The following is a 22529-nucleotide window of genomic DNA, read 5'->3' as shown; positions in this document are numbered from 1 at the left end:
AAAAAAAGTGCAGTCCCCTTTGTGGACATGTTACAATTCATTGATTTACACCACATCTCAATGTGAACTGCGACCGCCCAGCGTCCCAGACATATCCTATGGCATTATAACGGATTCCAATTTTTCATAATCGTAGTGCATGTAATAAAGTGCATATAATAAAGTGCATGGTGCAATTAAAACCATTTAACGTACATCTATACCTTGCTGGGAGGTTGTAAAATGAACCCAGGGGATAGCGTCTTAACTCGTGTGAATGCACGCTGATTCTCCGCGTCTATTCCTCGCCAATGCGCATGTGTCAACCCTTACCCCTCCTGTTAGGCGGTACATAACTGCTGTATGTCACCAGAAGGCGGAGTCCAAACGCCGCAACGTCTGGTATGCTGCGTCAGCACGCACCGCGCGCATCACGTGCCGGCGAACCTGCCGTCACAGCCACCAGCACCGCTTTGCTTGCCTTTTCCGCCATTTTACAACAGGGCAATCTTTTGGGCAATAAATTTATCTGCCATCCTCCTTGTTCCTACTACTTTACACAAACCAAATCACCAACCCAGCAGGTCACATTCCTGATTATACATTAACGTCATACAACAGTATATAAAATCACATTGTAGCAAAATTGATCCGCGTAACTTCCACTGGATCCACCCAATACAGCATCCTAGATATAAGAGGACCTAGGCAATAGAGGAGAGGGCTCTAGCCCACCATCCCCCTGTTACACTAAACTCAACATTTAATCCTTTAGGTTTCAAAGTATCTAAACAGAAAATCCATCTGAGCTCATTTTTCTTTAATACAGTTAACCTATCACCTCCTCTTTCTAGCGGTTTTACATAATCCAAAATCATAAATCTCAACTCATTTTCCTTATGATTTTTTTTCCACAAAATGTTTTGACACCGGCAGATCTTTCCTTTTGCTTCTGATGGATTGCCTATGGTTATTTAACCTGATTTTCAGGTCACATGTGGTTTCGCCCACATAAAGCATTTTGCAAGGACACCATAGCACGTAAATTACCCATGATGAATCACATGTGAGGTAATGTTTAATAATGAATGTTTCTCCCGTGTCCGAATGTGTGAATACTGATCCCTTACACATAAGTTTACAGTTCACACATCCCAGACATGGGAAACATCCTGTACCCCTCGTCTTCAAGAAAGTTTGTCTCAACTGGCCTTTTTCAGGCAATCTTGAGTGCACCACTCTGTCCCTAATGTTCCCTGCTCTTTTATATGCCATCATAGGAGGCTCTTTGAAAGCCACAATGGTAGGGTGGCCACTACTAAGTAGCCCCCAATGGCACCTCACTATGCGTTCTATACTGTCTTCTGTCCTGAATGGAGGGATTACCGCGGGCAACCTCCATTGCATACAGTTATATATATATATATATATATATATATATATACATACACACACACACACACACACACACACACACACATACATTTATTTTAAAGCGCCATTAATTCCATGGTGCTTTACACAGAAATAAAAAAACACAGTAAACAAGAAACTATTAACAGACTGGTACAGAGGGGTTGAGGACCCTGCCCGCAAGAGCTTACAATCTATAAGGGAAGGGGAGAACACAGTAGGTGAGGGTATAGGCTGCTCTTGTGGCTGTGTGGTGGCAACATGCTCATGGCAGATGGTAGGCTTTCCTGAAAAGGTGGGTTTTCAGGTTGCTCTTGAAGCTTTGGATGTTGGGGGAGAGCCTGATGTGCTAAGGTAGTGAGTTCCAAAGTAGGGGAGAGGCACATGAGAAGTCTTGTAGTCGATTGTGTGAGGAACAGATGAGAGGAGAACTGAGGAGGTGGTCCTGTGAGGATCTGAGATTACGTGTGGTGATGTATCGAGAAAGCAGGTCAGAGATGTAAGGAGTGGACAGGTTGTGAACAGCCTTATATGTAGTTGTTAGTATTTTAAACTGAATTCGCTGGGTAATGGGGAGCCAGTGAAGAGGTTGGCAGAGAAGAAACGAGGGGAGAGGTGGATTAACCTGGCAGCAGAGTTCAGAATAGATTGAAGGAGAGCGAGAGTGCTTGATGGGAGGCCAAAAAGGAGGATGTTGCAGTAGTCCAGGCTGGAGATGATGACAGCATGCACTAGTATTTTTTTTTTTTAAATCAGATCATTTTTATTAAACATTTTAAAACATTGTACAATAAAAAAAAAAAGAGCCAACAAAAGTTGGGAAGAACAACAAAAAATAAAATAAAGGGAAAACCCCCCCCACCCCCCACCCCTTAGCGTAGAGACGGTCCATCCACCATTCCGGGTAGCCATCCATACAGAATCGGAAGGAAAATAACAGCTGCCCTTCTGACCATTCACAGGGCCCATTATTAATTAGAGCTTTCCTGCCATTACAGTCCCCAGAGACGCATCTTGTCATCATCCAGAACAGAGCCCAGGCGAACTCATATTCATTTCCCCTTACATCACTGGAACTCTAATCACAAGCAGCGGAGTAGCCTACATTCACCCGTGAAGCATCTAACCAATTAAAGGGAGAGAACTCCAGCCCGAACCGAGAGCCATCTTTCCCATATTGCCACAAATTTGGCTTCACAATTCCGTTTTTCAAATATACCCCCCTTTCTAAGCGCAGTACGTCAGACACTCTATTAAGGAATTCCGCTAGTGAAGGGGGTTGTGGAAGGATCCAGTGCATGGCTATCAGTTTACGAGCTTGGAATAATAAGCGCTGCACCCCAATGCACATTGCCCGGTCCCCAATAACTTCCATCCCCAAAAGACAAGTTCTAGGAGTAGCTGGCATCTCCACTTGATATGCGTCCTTAATCTTTTTCAATACCCCTATCCAAAAGCTCCATAATTTCTCACAGTCCCAAAACATGTGTAGTAGCGAGGCTGGCCCCTGCCCACACCTTGGACAGGATGCATCCACTCTAGCCCCCATTTCGAACAAGAAGGACGGAGTTCTGTATACCCTATGGATCAATAACAATTGAGATACTCTTTGTCCCTCACATACCGATAACTGTGGGGATAAGGCCAATATTTCGCTCCATTCCCCATCTGAAATGGCACCTACATCCCTCACCCACCTCTGTCTAACTGGCAAGGTACCCTCGTCTATAGATTTCGCAAAGAGATCCCTGTAGATTGAGGAAATCAGCCCCCAACAGCATGCACTAGTATTTCAGTTGACTCAGGGATGAGGAAGGCAAAATACGAGAGATGTTCTTTTTTTTTTAACAAATCTTTATTTAAAGATAATCTTCAATATACAAAGTAAAGATAAGGTGCATATCATACTATGAAAACGTTAACAGAAACGTGAACATTACATCCTTGGTCCAGCATTTACTTATTAGAAATATGGAAGGAAGAAGACAACACGACGTGAAAAAAGGCACACGAGAGATGTTCTTAAGTTGGAAACGACAGGTGGAGATGAGGGTTTGGATGTGTGGATTAAAAGGACAGGGCAGAATCCAATGTTACCCTCAGGCAGCGGGCCTGCAAGACTGGAGAAAGTGTTGTGCTATTAACTGTGATGGACAGGTCAGGTAGGGTGGCTGAGTGACATGGGGGAAAGACAATTTATTCAGTTTTCTCCATGTTGAGTTTTAGGAAGTGAGAAGAGAAGAATGAAGATATTGCTGATAGACATGCTGGGATTCTGGATAGGAGAGAAGCAACATCTGGGCCGGAGAGGTAGATTTGAGTGTTGTCAGCAGAGATGGTATTGGAAGCCATGGGACTCTGAGCTGTCCCAGGCCAAATGTATAAGTGGAGAAAAGTAGGGGACCCAGGACAGAGCCTTGAGGGACACCAACAGAAAGGGGGCGTGATGAGGAGGTGGTGTATGAATGGGAAAAGCTGAAGGTTCTGTTGATGAGGTACGAGATGATCCAGGAGAGGGCTAGGTCTTTGACGCCAAGAGAAGAGAGGATTTGTAGCAGGAGAGAGAGTGGTCAACAGTGTCGAAGGCAGAGGAAAGGTCAAGAAGGAGGAGCACAGAGTAGTGACGTTTAACTTTGGCAGCTAGCAGATCGTTGGCGACTTTGGTTAGGACAGTTTAGGGGCAGTGATTTGGTCTGAAGTTAGACTGCATCTGATCAATAAGTGAACGGGATGAGAGGTGAGGATGCAAATGGGAGCAGTGAAATGGGATAAAGAGGATGGGTCCAGGGAAGGTTTCTTGAGTATGGGTGTGACGGTTGCATGTTTAAAAGAGGAAGGGAAGATAGTTAGCGATAGTATAAAGAGGTGGGTTAGGGCAGCGATAACTATAGTGGTGAGGTTAGGGATGAGGTGGGATGGGATTGGGTCAAGGGCACGAGTGGTCTGGTGTGACTTGGAGACTAAGTTGGAAACCTTTTCTTCTGTGATGGTGGTAAACTGGGTTATGTGGGAAGAGCTTTGGGTGGCTGTGTAGGGGTGTAGTGGGGGGTGTTTAAAGCTTTCACGGATTTTATCTCTGAAATATGAGGCAGTCTTCAGCTGAGATGAGGGGTGTGGGAGGGGGCATGGCGGGGGCGGAGTAGGGTGTTAAAGGTATTAAACAGTTCTTTGGGGTTATGGGAGAAAGATGATTTGAAAGTGGTGAAGTAGTCCAGTTTAGGAGAGGCGAGTGCAGACTTGAATGTGAGAACAGCTTCTTTGTACGAGATAAAGTCCTCCTTGGAGTGGATTTTCTTTCACCGCCGTTCTGTGACTCTGGAAGCTTGTCTCAGTTTTTTTGTCTGATTAGTGTTCCTGGGTTGTCGACTGATTTGCCGGGTTCTGGTGTGTGCGAGAGGGGCGACTGAGTCAAGGGCTGAAGTAATTGTGGTGTTGTAGAAAGCAGCGGCTGTGTCAGTGTCATGAAGGAAAGATATGGTGGATAGTGAGAGAGAGTCTGAGTGTGTGAATGGAGAGGTGTTTGAGATTTCTGCAAGAGTGTGGTAGTTTATGGACTGAAGGAGCACTTGAGGAGAATGGATGAAAATGTAAGAAGATCTGTGATCTGAGAGGGGGAGAGGAGAGTTTGAGAGATTAGATAGGGAGCAGAGGGGGTAAAGACAAGGTCTAGTGTGTGTCCGTCTCTGTGGGTGGCTGTGGCGGACCATTGTTTGAGTCCAAAGGCGGCAGTAAGAGATAGGAGTTTAAAGGCGTTTGAGTTTTGTGTGTCAATAGGGATGTTGATATCCCCATGATGATGGAGGGGATGTCAGCAGAGAGAAAGTGAAGAAGCCAGGTACTGAAAAGGTCGAGAAAGGTAGAAGCAGGGCATGGTGGATGGTAGATGACAGCTATTTGAAGGTTGCAGGGAGAGAAGATGCGGACAGCGTGGACTTTAAAAGAGAAGAGGTTGTGAAAGGGTGGAGATGGGTTTAAAGAGCAGTTCCCTGATAAGAGGTGGACAACACCACCACCATGTCAGTCTGGGCAGGGGTTGCGAGAAAACTGAAGGTTCCCATAGGATAGTGCATCAGGGGAGGCTGTGTCTGTAGGTGTCAGCCAAGTTTCTGTGAGGCCCAGGAATAAAAATTTCTTGGAGATAAAGAGGTCATGGATGTAGGAAAGTTTGTTACAAATGAAACGCGAGTTCCATAATGTGAGAGATTGGGGGAGCAGGGGTCAGGTGAATGGGTATGAGGTTAGAGGAATGAGTGCAGTTGGTGGCAGGGGCTTTGTAACAGAGTGGAGATAAAATGGAGGGGGCAAAGCAAGGGGGGACCTGGATTAGGAGATATGTCTCCAGCAATAAGGAGAAGTAGAGCGAGGGTTGGCAAGTGAGTGTAGGATACAGCAAAAGGTGGCTGACCATGTTTAGATGAGAAGATCTGAGTGTACAGTCGTGGCCAAAAGTTTTGAGAATGACACAAATATTAGTTTTCACAATGTTTGCTGCTAAACAGCTTTTAGATCTTTGTTTCAGTTGTTTCTGTGATGTAGTGAAATATAATTACTCGCACTTCATACGTTTCAAAGGCTTTTATCGACAATTACATGACATTTATGCAAAGAGTCAGTATTTGCAGTGTTGGCCCTTCTTTTTCAGGACCCCTGCAATTCGACTGGGCATGCTCTCAATCAACTTCTGGGCCAATTCCTGACTGTTAGCAACCCATTCTTTCATAATCACTTCTTGGAGTTTGTCAGAATTAGTGGGTTTTTGTTTGTCCACCCGCCTCTTGAGGATTGACCACAAGTTTTCAATGGGATTAAGATCTGGGGAGTTTCCAGGCCATGGACCCAAAATGTCAACGTTTTGGTCCCCGAGCCACTTAGTTATCACTTTTGCCTTATGGCACGGTGCTCCATCGTGCTGGAAAATGCATTGTTCTTCACCAAACTGTTGTTGGATTGTTGGAAGAAGTTGCTGTTGGAGGGTGTTTTGGTACCATTCTTTATTCATGGCTGTGTTTTTGGGAAAAATTGTGAGTGAGCCCACTCCCTTGGATGAGAAGCAACCCCACACATGAATGGTCTCAGGATGCTTTACTGTTGGCATGACACAGGACTGATGGTAGCGCTCACCTTTTCTTCTCCGGACAAGCCATTTTCCAGATGCCCCAAACAATCGGAAAGAGGCTTCATCGGAGAATATGACTTTGCCCCAGTCCTCAGCAGTCCATTCACCATACTTTCTGCAGAAGATCAATCTGTCCCTGATGTTTTTTTTGGAGAGAAGTGGCTTCTTTGCTGCCCTTCTTGACACCAGGCCATCTTCCAAAAGTCTTCGCCTCACTGTGCGTGCAGATGCGCTCACACCTGCCTGCTGCCATTCCTGAGCAAGCTCTGCACTGGTGGCACTCCGATCCCGCAGCTGAATCCTCTTTAGGAGACAATCCTGGCGCTTGCTGGACTTTCTTGGATGCCCTGAAGCCTTCTTAACAAGAATTGAAACCTCTTTCCTTGAAGTTCTTGATGATCCTATAAATTGTTGATTGAGGTGCAATCTTAGTAGCCACAATATCCTTGCCTGTGAAGCCATTTTTATGCAACACAATGATGGGTGCACGCATTTCTTTGCAGGTCACCATGGTTAACAATGGAAGAACAATGATTTCAAGCATCACCCTCCTTTTAACATGTCAAGTCTGCCATTTTAACCCAATCAGCCTGACATAATGATCTCCAGCCTTGTGCTCGTCAACATTCTCACCTGAGTTAACAAGACGATTACTGAAATGATCTCAGCAGAATGACAGCAATGAAATGCAGTGAAAAGTTTTTTTTGGGATTAAGTTAATTTTCATGGCAAAGAAGGACTATGCAATTCATCTGATCACTCTTCATAACATTCTGGAGTATATGGAAATTGCTATTATAAAAACTTAAGCAGCAACTTTTCCAATTTCCAATATTTATGTAATTCTCAAAACTTTTGGCCACGACTGTAGGTGGAGTTGAGTAGAAGTGGCCAGGTGAGAGGATAGTAGGGAAGGTGAGATAAATAGCTCTTTGTCAGGTTTAGGAATAGTGGGGTTACGGAATAGTATGAGGGATATGAAGGTAAACACAAGTGAAAACATGTTTATGCCGTGATGTTGAAGATGATAGTATAATAATGTTTGTAGCAAATGGTTTACCTTCTGTTCACTTCTGGTTCAATTCCTGGTATAATTCCTGCATTATACTTAGATGTGGCACTTAGATGTGCACACAAATGACCACATACCTCTAATATATCCAAATAAGGCCGAATGCACACGGCCGTGAGCGGTCCGTGGTATCCCGGCCTGGCATCCTGCTGACAGCAGGAGCGCACAGCGTCATTGGTTGCTATGACACCGCGCGCTTCATGCCGCCGCTGCACTACAGTAATACACTCTTATAGATCATACCAGTGTATTACTGTAGCGCAGCAGCGGCATGAAGCGCACGGCGTCATAGCAACCAATGACGCTGTGCGCTCCTGCTGTCAGCAGGATGCCAGGCCGGGATACCACGGACCGCTCACATCCATGTTCCACGGCCGTGTGCATTCGGCCTAAGGAATGCAAATTAATGATACCAGGAGTGAAGAGCTGGATGGAGCATTAGCTCCACCCAACTCTTTATTGCTAATCACTCATGATTAAAACAAAAACAAAAAACAGACATGGAGAACAGTGTTAGGCTACCACGGGCAGTCCCACCAGACATGAAAGGAGTAGAAGGGGGCATGCTTGATTTGTTGATCCATTAGGACAGGAAGATGGGATCCCTGTTCCCAGGATCATGAGGGTCACAGCTTCTAGACGCTCATGAATTACCTGTGGAGTGGGAATGACTTTAAAACTTTGCACAACCCCTTTATGGATACTAAATTGGCTTCAAATAGTAGTCATAAAAGGGCCATATTCAAACTGAAGTAATGTTACGGTGAAGTACCCCAGGCATCTGTACTGGGACCATTACTGGTTAGAAATGATACAGAAGCTGGACTTCATAGTATATTCTTTCTACTCACAGGTGACAGATCTCTGTAGGTATAGTACAGATACTTTGTGATATACTGTACCAACAGGGTGACCTGGATAAACTGGCAGACTGGGCAGCAAAATGACAGATGAGTTTCAATGCTGTAGGTGTATACATTACAGCAGCAAAAAATAAATAATTATATATATATACACACACACACACACACACACACACACACACACACACATACATATACACACGCTATTTATGGAAAGTCATGATTTTTCATTACAAGGTATGAACAATGCATTTTATACAGTATAAGGTACTGGGACCAGATCACAAGGGAAGCACAAAAGAAAAAGAACATAGCAATTATGCAATACTGATAGAACACAGTGCCGGTTTGGCATATGCATGTATCCATAGGCATACAGTGCAAGAGGATCAGTATATATTTTTTTATTTTAACCCCTAAAAGGCCATTTTTAAAGGGCCATTAGACAGGTGCACAGGACATGGTTACTATTCACTGGACATTAAAAAAAATGGCCATTTCAATCGTCCCATATACTTTAATTGGTTCTAAAAACTACTGTATGACTGAATGTAGCCTAAAAAAAGGTCTCTGCTCTGTATCATCCGTGCATTTAAGGCTACTCTCACACTAGCGGTTTTGCTGGATCCGGCAGGGTTCAGCAAAAACGCTCCATTACTGATAATACAACAATCTGCATCCGTTATGAACCGATCCGGTTGTATAACATAGCCTAAATGGATCCGTCACAATCTCCATTGAAAGTCAACCGGGGACAGATACGTTTTCTATTGTGTCAGAAAAAACACGGATCTGTCCCCATTGACTTGCATTGTGGGTCATGATCCGTTTTGCTCCGCATCCCAGGATGGAAAAAAAAACACAGCATGCTGCGGTTTGCTCTCCGGTACGGGAACAGAATGCATTTTGGAGCATTCCGTTCTGTTCAGTTACGACAATGAATGGGGACAAAACAGAAGTGTTTTTTTCTGGTATTAAGACCCTATGACGGATCTCAATACCGGAAAATAGAAACGCTAGTGTGAAAGTAGCCTTACTTGATGGAGTCTTTTGATAAATGAAATTACAGTAGGGGCGGGAGGTTATCCAAAGTAATGGAGATTACTTGCCTTGCCACTTGTAGAAAGTGCTGAAGTAATACTTTTAAATAGAGATGGGACGACGAATCCGTCGAATCCACAAATCCCTCAAATCTTGCTGGATTCGAAGGATTCGTGGACTCGAATCCCGACCTCATTTTCAAAATTCGAAAAATGGCTGAAAACTGGTGGTCTGTTCTGAAGGTCTGAAAGGAGAAGATGAGGAAGAGGGAAGGAACATCGAGGGAAGGAACATCTACATCAAAGGAGACGTCACTGGATGTAAGAGGTATGTGCACTGTATTACCCTGTATTTACAATTTTTTTCGAATCCAAATCCGAATACTTTGTTAAAAAAGTAAGGACTCTTTATTTTTTTATATTAAAAGAATATTGAGTTTGGATCAGTTTGTTTCTTACACCGTTCACACAATACTTATGTACAGGATTCGTAGGAATCGAGATTTGAAAGATTTGAGAGATTCGAGAACCTTTTCGGATTCGAAAAAAATTGGATTCGTCCCACCTCTACTTTTAAAACAACTAAAGGCGACCCAACATCACCATTTAGCTTTCCGTTCTTCTGAACCGTCAGAAGAACGGAAACTTTTTTTTAAAACAGATCCATTATGTTAAGTTAACATCAGTTTGTGTCAGAGATCAGTTATTTTTGATGGAAGAAAAAGTCCTGCATGCAGTGCATTCTGCCATAAAAAATAACTGATGTGTGATGGAAGTGACACAAACTGATCATACCTGATGCTCAAAATAATGGATCCATTTGATAACCAATGGACAACCAATGCTGGTCAGAGGAGAAGGCTGGATGAAGAAGATCTCGAGAAGCAGATGCAGCTGCATTTCTCCCCATAACTCCCTACTGCAGTCAGGCCGGGGAAGCAGATACTTCTTTGATGGTGCGGATTTTCTGCACAAAAATTTGACGGTGAATCTTCAGCGTTTCAGTCATTTGTGGACAAAGCCTAAAGTGCGACTAATTTGCAAACACAGAAGGAAACCCAGTGGGAAGGGCAAATATTTTTTTACAGCACTGTATATGGATAAAGATCTGGTGTCTCTGTGAGAGGTCAGTTTGCACTTTGAAGAGAAGCCAGAACATTCTCATTTACTGACAGTGAACAAAGATCTTGCAAATAATGAGGAACTGAACCACAACACAAACACAGTGAAGAAAGCTGCTTAACATTTAGTTGACTTAACAACACAAACCCTTTCTAAATCCGGCTGTGCAGTCCCCAAGATTCAGCTTCTAAAACCCTCTTATCTTTAGGGAAGATGGGAATTTCCCATGCAGTAATACATGGACAGGTTGAGCCTGCTAGAGCTGTGGTCTGGCTAAGGCGGGTTGTCCTTACAGCTCCCTCATGTCAAAGTGCCTTTTTCATCGCGTTACCGTGCTCCAGAAGTGACTCTTCATTTCTTTGTGCAACTTGTAAATGGCACTTTTATTCTTGTTCTCACTGTATGCAATTTAGCTTGTTGAAGTCAAGGAGGCTAGTGCAAACCTCCAGGAAGTCAGACTTTACCCTCCAACTCCCTGCAGATTGTCGTTCTCCAGACCAGGGAACATCATCCCCTCAGGAGATTCTCAACGTTCTCAGGAGATCCCGCACTTTTACTTCCAGCGCATCACCAGTAAATGGTGCTATACAGTAGTTGTAGAGAGAAGAGTGTTCCCGCCCCACGGCACATGTGCACATGTACTCCTGCCTCGTGGCGCATGTGCAGTGAATAGTGCTTATATAGCAGCTGTAGAGAGGAGAGTGCTCCCGCCCCTCGGCACATGTACTCCTGCCCCGTGGCGCATGTACAGTGAATAGTGCTTATATAGCAGCTGTAAAGAGGAGAGTGCTCCCGCCCCTCGGCACATGTGCACATGTACTCCTGCCCCGTGGCGCATGTGCAGTGAATAGTGCTTATATAGCAGCTGTAGAGAGGAGAGTGCTCCCGCCCCTCGGCACATGTGCAGTAAATAGTACTATAGAGCAGCTGTAGAGAGGAGAGTGCTCCTGCCCCGCATGTAGTGAATAGTGCTATGGAGCAGCTGTAAAGAGGAGAACGCTCCTGCCCCGTGGCGCATGTGCAGTAAAGCATTGAAGCCATGGGTTGTACAGAACTATTCACTGGGCATGATGAAGTTGCTGTGGGCAGTTTCTATCTACCAGGTAACTGTCATATATGTGCCACAAAATGCTGATGTCTACAAGACCCTTCAAGACTTCAAGAAATAAATTTGCACAAAATACAAAAAACGACAATGCCACTCAAACGTTTTGAAACTGTAGCATAGAAAATGTTACATCCTGTAACCAAGTATGACTGACAATTCACGGAGAACATATCCATCATACATATCCATATAGACTTTATTTCACAGCTCAGTTTAGCCTAGCCCCGTGGTGTTCAGAAGAGCTGAGCTGCAATACAAGACACAACCTGTGGACAGATGTGGCGCTATTTTTGAGGAAAAGCAGCCATATTTTACTAATCCTGTGATCACGGAATATACAGACTTTTGGAAGTTGCTTTTACTTAGGCGCATTATAATTATATATGTATCTCAACAGGGCATATGGGCAGGGTCTGTTTGCTAAGCCAAGAGCCTATGACTGCTGCAGGAAAATATATGCCAGACAAAACGCCAATTTCACGCCAGTAACTGGTGCATGCGCACTCCATATCCCTGTCCCTCTGCCCACTGTGGTCACCAAATACAGACTATTTATGGGGAGAGTGGGATAATGATGGCAAGTAAAATCTCTATTCCATTCGATTTTCCAGAACTGCCCACTCATATTCCATAGACAAATCAAATACAGTTATAAAAGGTTTTCACCTTCATTTTGCCAGTAGCTGCATCGTAATTAAACATGTCTGTAGGATCAGTCCAGTCTTCAGCGTCATAGTGTCCGCAGCAAAGCGTCACACACAGGGATAGAAGCAGGAACAGGTACATTTTACAGGCCTACAAAAAAAAAATTAGAAAATCTGCTCTCATTGTAGAAAGATAAAACAGTGTTACTCTCCAAAATGCCAACATTTTCTATGTGATGTGCCGAAATAACAGACGGAGCATTGGTCACCTGGACACTCCGCCACCACCGGTCTCTGTTGCAGTCCGGCAGCCATGCGGTTGGGATTACTGTGGTGGGCTTTCCAACTTCCTTTGTTATTGTCGCAAATTCACTGCCAATTATCAAATGTCCCCAGAAAACCCTTTTTTTATTAGGCCGGCTTCACATATAAGTTGTGCTCGGCCGGTTGTTTCAGGCCAGGAGCCAGACACAACATATATTGGTGTACTGCACTTCAGTGCACATTTTTCTGTCTGGTGCTATTTGACATCTGGCCTCATAAGTGATGCTCCGGATGTATGTGGACGATCCCACAGAAAACGATGGGTACAGCCACATGTATCGTGGATTTTACACAGTGGAACCACATGCGGACAAGCAGCAGCAGCATGAGGTGCTGATTTTAAATTCACAGCATGTCCATTTATGTTGTGGACACCTGCCACGGCTTTCACCCTTTGCAATGTACGGGGTGAAATCTTCAGCAAAATGCAAACAATTTGGTGAACATTTTCGCCAGATATGCTGCGGAAAATCCACGGCAGATACATTACATAGACCTGATTACCCTGCCTTCAAACTGTGATTGACAGCCTCCTGGGTACACATCCTGATAAAGGGAGACCTCACTGTTTCTCCTAGGAGTCAGAATTTTTTCCCAGTTATAAATCCAGGCTCAAATATATAAAAATAAATCTACATAAGGCTAATTTCACATGAGCGTGTTCAAGCCGGGAAATATGCTCCGTGTGATGGCCTCATCTCCAAGATCGACCAATGCTCATCTGATTGATGATGCTGTGAGTACAGTACGGTAAACACTCCAGTCATAATACACTCGTTGTTGGGATTATATGAAACATTCTGTGTGAATGTAATGATGATATATGTAAGCGATTACAGTATTAGAGTGAAAGGAGAAGTTTATTGGAGAAAACTGTACAGCTGAAAGGAGGCTCTACGACCCTGTTGGGCTGAATCTAGCCTGGATACAAGGTGAGATACTATGGGAGGTAAAAACCTGCCAAAATTAACCCTTTTCACACCCGATGACGTACATGTATGTCATCGGGCTGGTCTTTAAACATGGCGCACGCGAGCAGATAAGGCTGATCGCATACATTTTCCTCTTCAGATGCCGTGGTCAAATGTGAACACGGCATATGCACAGTCCGGAAGCGGAAGTGGCACACTTCCACTTCTGCTCCAGTAACAGCGTTCCCAGTCTGAGATCGGGGAACCTGTTACTTCGCTGAAATACACTGAAGCCTCAAGTAGGCTTAGGTGCCTATTTCAGGAATATACCAATACAGGCCACTAGGTAGCAGCAATGTATTGTTATATTCCAAATGAAGTGTTCAATGCTGGGTTTTTTAGCCATCAGTGAACACAGTGGGCAATCTAATGACTGCCAGTTATTGTCACTCAAGGTGACCTAAAAAAAAAAAAAAAAAAAAAAAGTACATATTTTTATTTTAAAAATCAAAGGTTAAAATCATCCCCCTTTCTTTAAAATAAAAATACTTAACCAATAAAAAAAAAATAAACATCATGGGCATCGCCATGTGCGAAAATAAAAAAATAAAAAAACTGCCAATTTGCATTTTTTGTCACTTCAACTACCCAATAATTTTTTTCTAAAAAGTGATCAAAAAGTCACACACACTTCAAATTGCTATCACTGAAAAGAACAGCTCGTCCCGCAAAAAATTAGCCCTCACACAGCCCCGTACACATAACTACAAAAAAGTTATAGGGATCAGAATATGGTTTGTATGTATATGTATATGAATATGTATTTTCTTTCTCAAAGGTTTTAATTATTTTTTTCAGTATTAAAACGCAAGAAAAATTATACAAGTGTGGTATCATTAGAACTGTACTGACCTGGAGAATGAAGATAACAAGTCAATTTTACCAAATGGTAACAGTATAATAAAAAAATAAAAACCTTTATCAGAATTGTGTTTTTCCCCAATTCTACCCTATTTGGAATTTATTTTCCACTTCCCACTACATGGTATGCAACCATAAATGGCGCCATTAGAAAGTACAACTTGTCCCCCAAAACAAAAAAGCCCTCATAAGGCTATGTGAACGGAAAAATAAAAAGTTAGGACTATGGGAAGGCGGGGAGTGAAAAATGAAAACACAAAATGAAAAATGGCCCAGGCCTGAAGGGCTTAATATTTAATTGAAAAACCTAAAATTATAATAAAAATATAATTTTAATTTCATATAGTGTCTGCAAAATGCATTCCAAAATTAACCCCTTAAGGACTCGGTCCTATTTCACCTTAAGGACTTGGCCATTTTTTGCAAATCTGACCAGTGTCACTTTAAGTGCTGATAACTTTAAAACGCTTTGACTTATCCAGGCCATTCTGAGATAGTTTTTTCGTCACATATTGTACTTCATGACACTGGAAAAATGAAGTAAAAAAATTTTTTATTTATAAAAAAATACCAAAATTTACCAAAAATTTGTAAAAAATAGCAAATTTCCAAGTTTCAATTTCTCTACTTCTAAAATACATAGTAATACCTCCAAAAATAGTTATTACTTTACATTCCCCATATGTCTACTTCATGTTTGGATCATTTTTAGAATGATATTTTATTTTTTGGGGATGTTATAAGGCTTAGAAGTTTAGAAGCAAATCTTGAAATTTTTTCAGAAATTTTTAGAGACCAGTTCAGGTCTGAAGTAGGGATCGACCGATATAGATTTTTTAGGGCAGATACCGATAATTTGTGAACTTTCAGGCCGATAGCCGATAATTTATACCGATATTCTGTGAAATGTCATCTTTGAAAAAAAAAAAATTCCTACACAAATCTGCTGAAAATGAATATTTTTATTGTTAATGTGTAGTTTTTTTTTCTTTCGTAAATATATATTTTTTATTTATACTTAATATTTTGGTGGTTTTATTTTACTAACTTTTAGCCCCCTTAGGGACTAGAACCCTTGTCCTATTCACCCTGATAGATCTCTATCAGGGTGAATAGGATCTCACACTGTCCCTGCTGCCCTGTGCTTTGTGCACACAGCAGCATGGAGCTTACCATGGCAGCCAGGGCTTCAATAGCGTCCTGGCTGCCATGGTAACCGATCGGAGCCCCAGGCTTACACTGCTGGGGCTCCGATCGGAGGAGGAGGGGAGAGGGGACCCTGTGGCTACTGCCACCAATGATTAAAACTGGGGGGGGCTTGGGTGGGGGCGCACCAATGTTTTTAATACGGGGGTGAGGGTGGGGGGCGCACTGCGCCACCAATGATTAATACTGGGGGGCCTGGGGGGGGGGGCGCACTGCGCCACCAATGAAGATAGATCTCTCATTTATTCACATACAGGAGGCGGGAGCTGGCTGCAGAATCACATAGCCGGCTCCCGACCTCTATGAGCGGTAGCTGCGATTCGTGGCACCTGAGGGGTTAACTACCGCAGATCGCAGATAACGCTCATAGAGGTCGGGAGCCGGCTATGTGATTCTGCAGCCAGCTCCCACCTCCTGTTCAATTTGAATGAATGAGTAAGTCAACATCATTGGTGGCGCAGTGGCCACAGCCCCTCCCCTCCTCTTCCCATCTGTCTTTACATTGGTGGCAGCGGCAGCAGCATCACAGGGGGGAGGGAGACACTGCTTCCTTCTCCCCTGTGCTGCTGAGGGAACACAGAGAGCGCAGACAGCAGCGCGATCTGTGTTCCCCATACGTGATCGGAATATCGGCAAAATAGATGCCGATACCGATAACAGTCAAAATCCTGAATATCGGCCGATAATATCGGTAAAACCGATAATCGGTCGATACCTAGTCTGAAGTCACTTTGCGAGGCGTACATAATAGAAACCACCCAAAAATGACCCCATTCTATAAACTACACCCCTCAAGGTATTAAAAACAGATTTTACAAACTTTGTTAACCCTTTAGGTGTTCCACAAGAATTAATGGAAAATAGAGATACAATTTCAAAATTTCACTTTTTTGGTAGATTTTCCATTTTAATAATTGTTTTCCAGTTACAAAGCAAGGGTTAACAGCCAAACCAAACTCAATATTTATGGCCCTGATTCTGTAGTTTACAGAAACACCCCATATGTGGTCGTAAACTACTGTACGGGCACACAGCAGGGCGCAGAAGGAAAGGAATGCCATACGGTTTTTGGAAGACAGATTTTGCTGGACTGTTTTTTTTTACACCATGTCCCATTTGAAGCCCCTCTGATGCAACCCTAGAGTAGAAACTCCATAAAAGTGAACCCATCTAAGAAACTACACCCCTCAAGGTATTCAAAACAGATTTTACAAACGTCGTTAACCCTTTAGGTGTTCCACAAGAGTTATTGGCAAATGGAGATGAAATTTCAGAATTTCAATTTTTTGGCAAATTTTCCATTTTAATCCATTTTTCCCAGTAACAAAGCAAGGGTTAACAGCCAAATAAAACTCAATATTTATGGCCCTGATTCTGTAGTTTACAGAAACACCCCATATGTGGTTGTAAACTACTGTACGGGCACTCGGCAAGGCGCAGAAGGAAAGGAATGCCATACGGTTTTTGGAAGGCAGATTTTGCTGGACTGTTTTTTTTTGACACCATGTCCCATTTGAAGCCCCCCTGATGCACCCCTAGAGTAGAAACTCCAAAAAAGTGGCCCCATTTTAGAAACTACGGGATAGGGTGGCAATATTGTTGGTACTAGTTTAGGATACATATGATTTTTGGTTGCTCTATATTACACTTTTTGTGAAGCAAGATAACAAGAAATAGCTGTTTTGGCACCGTTTTTATTTTTTGTTATTTACAACATTCATCTGACAAGTTAGATCATGTGATATTTTTATAGACCAGGTTGTCACGGATGCGGCGATACCTAATATGTATACTTTTTTTTAACTTTATTTGGGGAAAAATGAAGTTTTTGTTTATTTTTACTTGAAACTTAATTTTTTGGGGGGAAAACTTTATTTTTTCAACTTTTTTTCACTTTATTTTTTGTCCCACTTTGGGACTTTAACTTTTGGGGGGTCTAATCCTTTACAATGCATTCCAATACATCTGTATTGGAATGCATTGGCTGTATGAGTACTACTGTGTGTATTACTCCATACAGCTTCCGGCCTGTGAGATCCAGGGGGCTGGATCTCACAGGCTCGTCACCGGAAGGCAGCGCGATGCCTCAGGAAGGCAACGCGCTGCCTTTCATGCCATCGGGTCCCCCCTACAGCCCCGCACCAGGTAAAAGCCGACACAGGGGGGGTCACCCCCCCCCCCCGCGCGCATTTAGCCAAGGTGCCTGCTCAATGATTTGAGCAGGCACCGGGTTCCGATCACCGCCCGCCGGTGATCGGAACTATACATGACGTACCGGTACGTCATGGGTCCTTAAGGACTCAAGAACCATGCCGTACTGGTACGTCATGGGTCCCTAAGGGGTTAAAAAGAAAATTCAATTCCTCCATTAGAATTTTCATTTCCAACTCCAGTGTGGATAATAAGTCTCAAAAATAAATGTAAAAATAAATAGCCTTTTTCATTTTAAATCTCCACTTTGTCAATTCATTCTCCTCTTCCTATAGTGGGTTTTTCATGTCAAAATCATAAATCAAATGAAAACACCATGTAGAAACTGAAAATGGTAGATTGAGATTTCAATTTCATCTCTTGCAGACATTTTCCAAGCCAAAAGTCAAATGAAAAAGAAAGCACATTTTATTTTGATTTTAAAGGGGTTGTCCGGGTTAAGAGCTGACCCCAGACATACCCAAAGTTTCAACCAGGCAGCCCCCCTGATGTTAGCATCGGAGCATTTCATGCTCCAATGCTCTCCCTTGCCCTGCTCTGGATCGTGCAGGACAAGGGCTCTTATTTACAATAACACACTGCCGGGCGGAGGCTTCTGTCCGGCAGTGTGTTCGGTGACGTCACCAGCTCTGATGGGCGGGCTTTAGTGCTGCCTTATACGGTTTACAGGCTAGGGCAGCACTAAAGCTCGCCCATCAGTGCCGGCTCACTGCTGGGCGGAAGCCTCCGCATGGCAGCCCCATGGAGAGCCCGGTTCGTCACCAGAACTCCAAAAAAATGCCTTTGCCCTGCACGATTTAGCGCAGGGCAAAGGAGAGCATCGGAGCATGAATTGCTCCAATGCTCTTGTCAGGGGGGGCTGCCTGGGTGAAAATGGGGATATGTCCGGGTTCAGCTCTGAACCCAGACAACCCCTCTAACGTTGCACTAACATTCAGATTTATTTAAATGAACAGCAGTGGGCGTGGAGCAGCATGCAAAATGCTGTTATTTAATTCCTGACTGAACAGACAGTGACTCTGTATGTCCACTAGAGGGCTCTGTGCTTCTCCACAATTCCAACAGCTAAAGGCTACTTTCACACTGGCGTTTTGGCTTTCCGTTTGTGAGATCCGTTCAGGGTTCTCACAAGCAGTCCAAGACAGATCAGTTTTGCCCTATTGCATTCTGAATGAAAAAGGATCCGCATCAGTTTACTTCCGATCAGTCTCCATTCCGCTCTGGAGGCGGACACCACAACGCTGCCTGCAGCGTTTTGCTGTTCGCTTGACAAAACTGAGCAAAACGGATCCGTCCTGGCACACAATATAAGTCAATATTGACGGATCCGTTCTCTCTGACACAACCTTGGCTATGTTACAGATAATACAAATGGATCCGTTCTGAACGGATGCAGACGGTTGTATTATGTGAACGGATCCATCCATGACGGATCCACACAAAACGTGAGTGTGAACGTAGCATAAGGATCAAGTATATCATTCCAATCATTCCAATAGATGGCGCTGTGACAGGGAAATCTTAGTACTGTGCTGAATGCATAGGATAAGATTATGAGTCTAATAGATGTCGCCCTCTTTTTGAGGAGTGAGTTTTACTAGGATTATGATTAGATCATAAACTCTGCTGCCCTGTTAACCCCCTAGATGCCGTGGTGCCTAATCACCCGCAGCATCTATGGGGTTAATCCGCTCTGCCATACTTGAGTGAGGACGTGGTGGACGTTGCTCAAGAAAAGTTCCAAGAAGCTTAAAAAGTCACAAGTTATGGTACACATGTCATGCGCCATAATCTGACTTTTTTACATCAGTATAGTGGCATAAAACGATTAGTAAATGTCCTCCATTGTGTCTGTGTGACCAAAAATCAGGGTGCATGACTTGTAGAAACTAGGAGCATCCTTGGCATCACTGTGCTGATTGGTGGGAGAGTTCAGACCCCCATGATCAGTATTGATGGCCTACAATAGCGCTCAGCAACCTTCAGCCAGGGGTATAGCTATAGGGGGTGCAGAGGTAGCAGTCGCTACCGGGCCCAGGAGTCTGAATCAAAAAGTCATATGTACCCCAAAATGATAGCAATAAAAACGTCGCCTCGTCCCACAAAAAACAAGCCCTCACACAGGACTATAGCCAGAAAAATAAAAAAAATGGCTCTAAGAAAATGGCAACACAAAAACATGATTTTTTTTTTCTAAAAATGTTTTATTGTGCAAAACATAAAAATAAAAAAACTAGACATATTTGGTATCGTTGCATCCGTAATGACCGGATCTATAAAAATATCACATGATTTACCCCATCAGGTAAATAGTGCAAAAAAATTTTAAAAAAAATATAGAAAAATGACACCAAACTGCTTTTTTGGTGACTACAGCTCCCAAAAATGAGATACAAAAGCAACCAGAAAGCCAAATGTACCCCAAAATGGCGCCAATAAACACTACAGCTTGTCTCACAAAATAAGCCCTCACAAAGCTCATTAAACAAAAAAATAAAAAAGTTATTGTTCTTAAAACCATGGCAGAAAATTCCATGTTAGAAAATCCAGATGCCGCTCCTTCCCTTCTGAGCCCTGGCGTATCCCCAAATAACAGTTTACGACCACAATTGGGGTGTTACTGTATTCAGGAGAAACTGGGTAGCAAATTGGGGGGGGGGGGGGGGGAGATATTCTTTTGTAATCTTTTGTGAAAAAGAAAGTTTGGAACTAAAGCACCATTTTCTTGTAAAAAAAAAAAAGTCACTGTGGGGATACTTCAGGGCCTCTTCAAATGCAACATAGCGCCCAAAGACCATTCCAGCAAGATCTGCCCTCCAAAAACCATCTGGCGCTCCTTGCCTTCTGTGCCCTGTCATTTGTCCAAACAGCGGTATACGACAACATATGGGGTGTTTCTGCAAACTGCAAAAATTAAGGTAATACATATTGAGGTTTGTTTTGTTATTAACCCTTGATGTGTTACGGTAAAAAATTTATTAAAATGGAAAATCTGCAAAAAAAGGGACATTTTGAAATTTCACCTGTATTTTGCTTTAACCACCTCCCATCACACTAACGCCGATAGGCGTCAGGACGGTGGTGCTCCCAGGTCTCGATGACGGCAATAGGCGTCATCTCGTGAGACCCGAGATTCTGAATACAGAATGCTTAGTAGGTGATCAATTGAGGGTTAAAAAAAAATAAAAAAAATTAACTCACCTTCTCCTCTTGTTCGCGTAGTTCCCGGTCTCTTCTTTACTTCTTTAATGATGAACTACCGGCTAGGACCTGTGGTGACGTCAGATCACATGCTCCAATCACATGGTCCATCACCGACTGAAGACAGGTACGGCGCAGGCGCCAGATTTTGAATGCAAACAGGGCCAGCAGAGAGAGATCCCGTCCGTGCAGATACCAGACGTCTCTGCAGATACCAGACGGATCAGCACCTAACGCAGGTGTGAAAGTAGCCTTAAAAGCAGAGAGATTCAAATTTAGAAAAGGTAATTTTTTAACATTTTTGTTAACTTTTGGATTTTTTTATTTATAAATAAAGGTAAAACATATTGACTCAAATTTACCATCAACCCAGGAAGTACATGTACGTCATTTCTTTTGCGGGACTTAAAGACTGCCTGATCCACAGCAGGGTTCCGGCCGTCACTGATAGCCGGACCCCTGCTGCATGCGCCAGCATCGGTAAAATCACTGATGCCGGCGCATTAACCCTTCATGTGCCGCGGCCAGCGCTGACCACGGCACATGCGATGTCCTTGCGTGGATCGGAGCTGCCATCAGGTCCCCGTGCTGCAGTGACGGGGACCCGATGGCATGGAAGGCAGCCCGATGCATCAAGGCTGCCTTCCGATGCAGAGCCTGTGAGATCCAGCCCCCTGGATCTCACAGGCAGGAAGCTGTATGAGTAATACACACTGTATAAGGCTTCTTTCACACTAGCGTTGTTTTAATCCAGCATTCAATTCCGACACCGGAACTGCCCGCCGGATCCGGAAAAACGTGTGAAAACTGATAACATTTGAATCCTGATCAGGATTTTGACCACAATGAAAAAATGCATTGGAAAAAACGGATCCGCCATTTATGGACTTTAACTTTTTTTTACATTTTTCGGGCTTAACATGCAAAAGCCGGATCCGGTTTGACTGAACACACAGCGCCAGATCCGGCGTTAATGCAAGTCAATGGGAAAAAGACCGGATCCAGCGTTCAGTCAAAGTGTTCAGGATTTTTGGCCGGAGGTAAAAATACAACATGCTACGTTTTTCTGAAAAGCCTGATCAGTCAAAAAGACTGAACTGAAGACATCCTGATGCATCCTGAAGGACGGACTCTCCATTCAGAATGCATTAGGATAAAACTGATCAGTTCTTTAGCGGATTTGAGCCCCTAGGACGGAACTCAGCGCCGGAAAAGTAAAACGCTAGTGTGAAAGTACCCTAAGGGCTCTTTCACACTTGCGTTGTTGGGTTCCGGCATAGAGTTCCGTCGTCGGGGCTCTATGCCGGAAGAATCCTGATCAGGATTATCTCCATGCATTCTGAATGGAGAGAAATCCGTTCAGGATGCATCAGGATGTCTTCAGTTCCGGAACGGAAC

General features: G+C 43.5%; 1 protein-coding gene across 1 annotated transcript in view; it reads right to left on the bottom strand.

Annotated features, from left to right (window-relative positions):
* Positions 1-22529, bottom strand: part of CLCC1 (chloride channel CLIC like 1) — a 148295-nt gene that overhangs the window by 121097 nt on the left and 4669 nt on the right. The window contains exon 2 of the mRNA XM_040408442.1: positions 12380-12508. Coding sequence (XP_040264376.1) covers positions 12380-12508 — 129 coding nt within the window. The remainder of the gene's footprint in view (positions 1-12379; positions 12509-22529) is intronic.

This window comes from Bufo bufo, chromosome 9 (genome assembly GCF_905171765.1).
Source record: "Bufo bufo chromosome 9, aBufBuf1.1, whole genome shotgun sequence".
Classification (NCBI taxonomy): Eukaryota; Metazoa; Chordata; class Amphibia; order Anura; family Bufonidae; genus Bufo; species Bufo bufo.
This window is presented reverse-complemented; position numbering and strand designations above follow the sequence as displayed.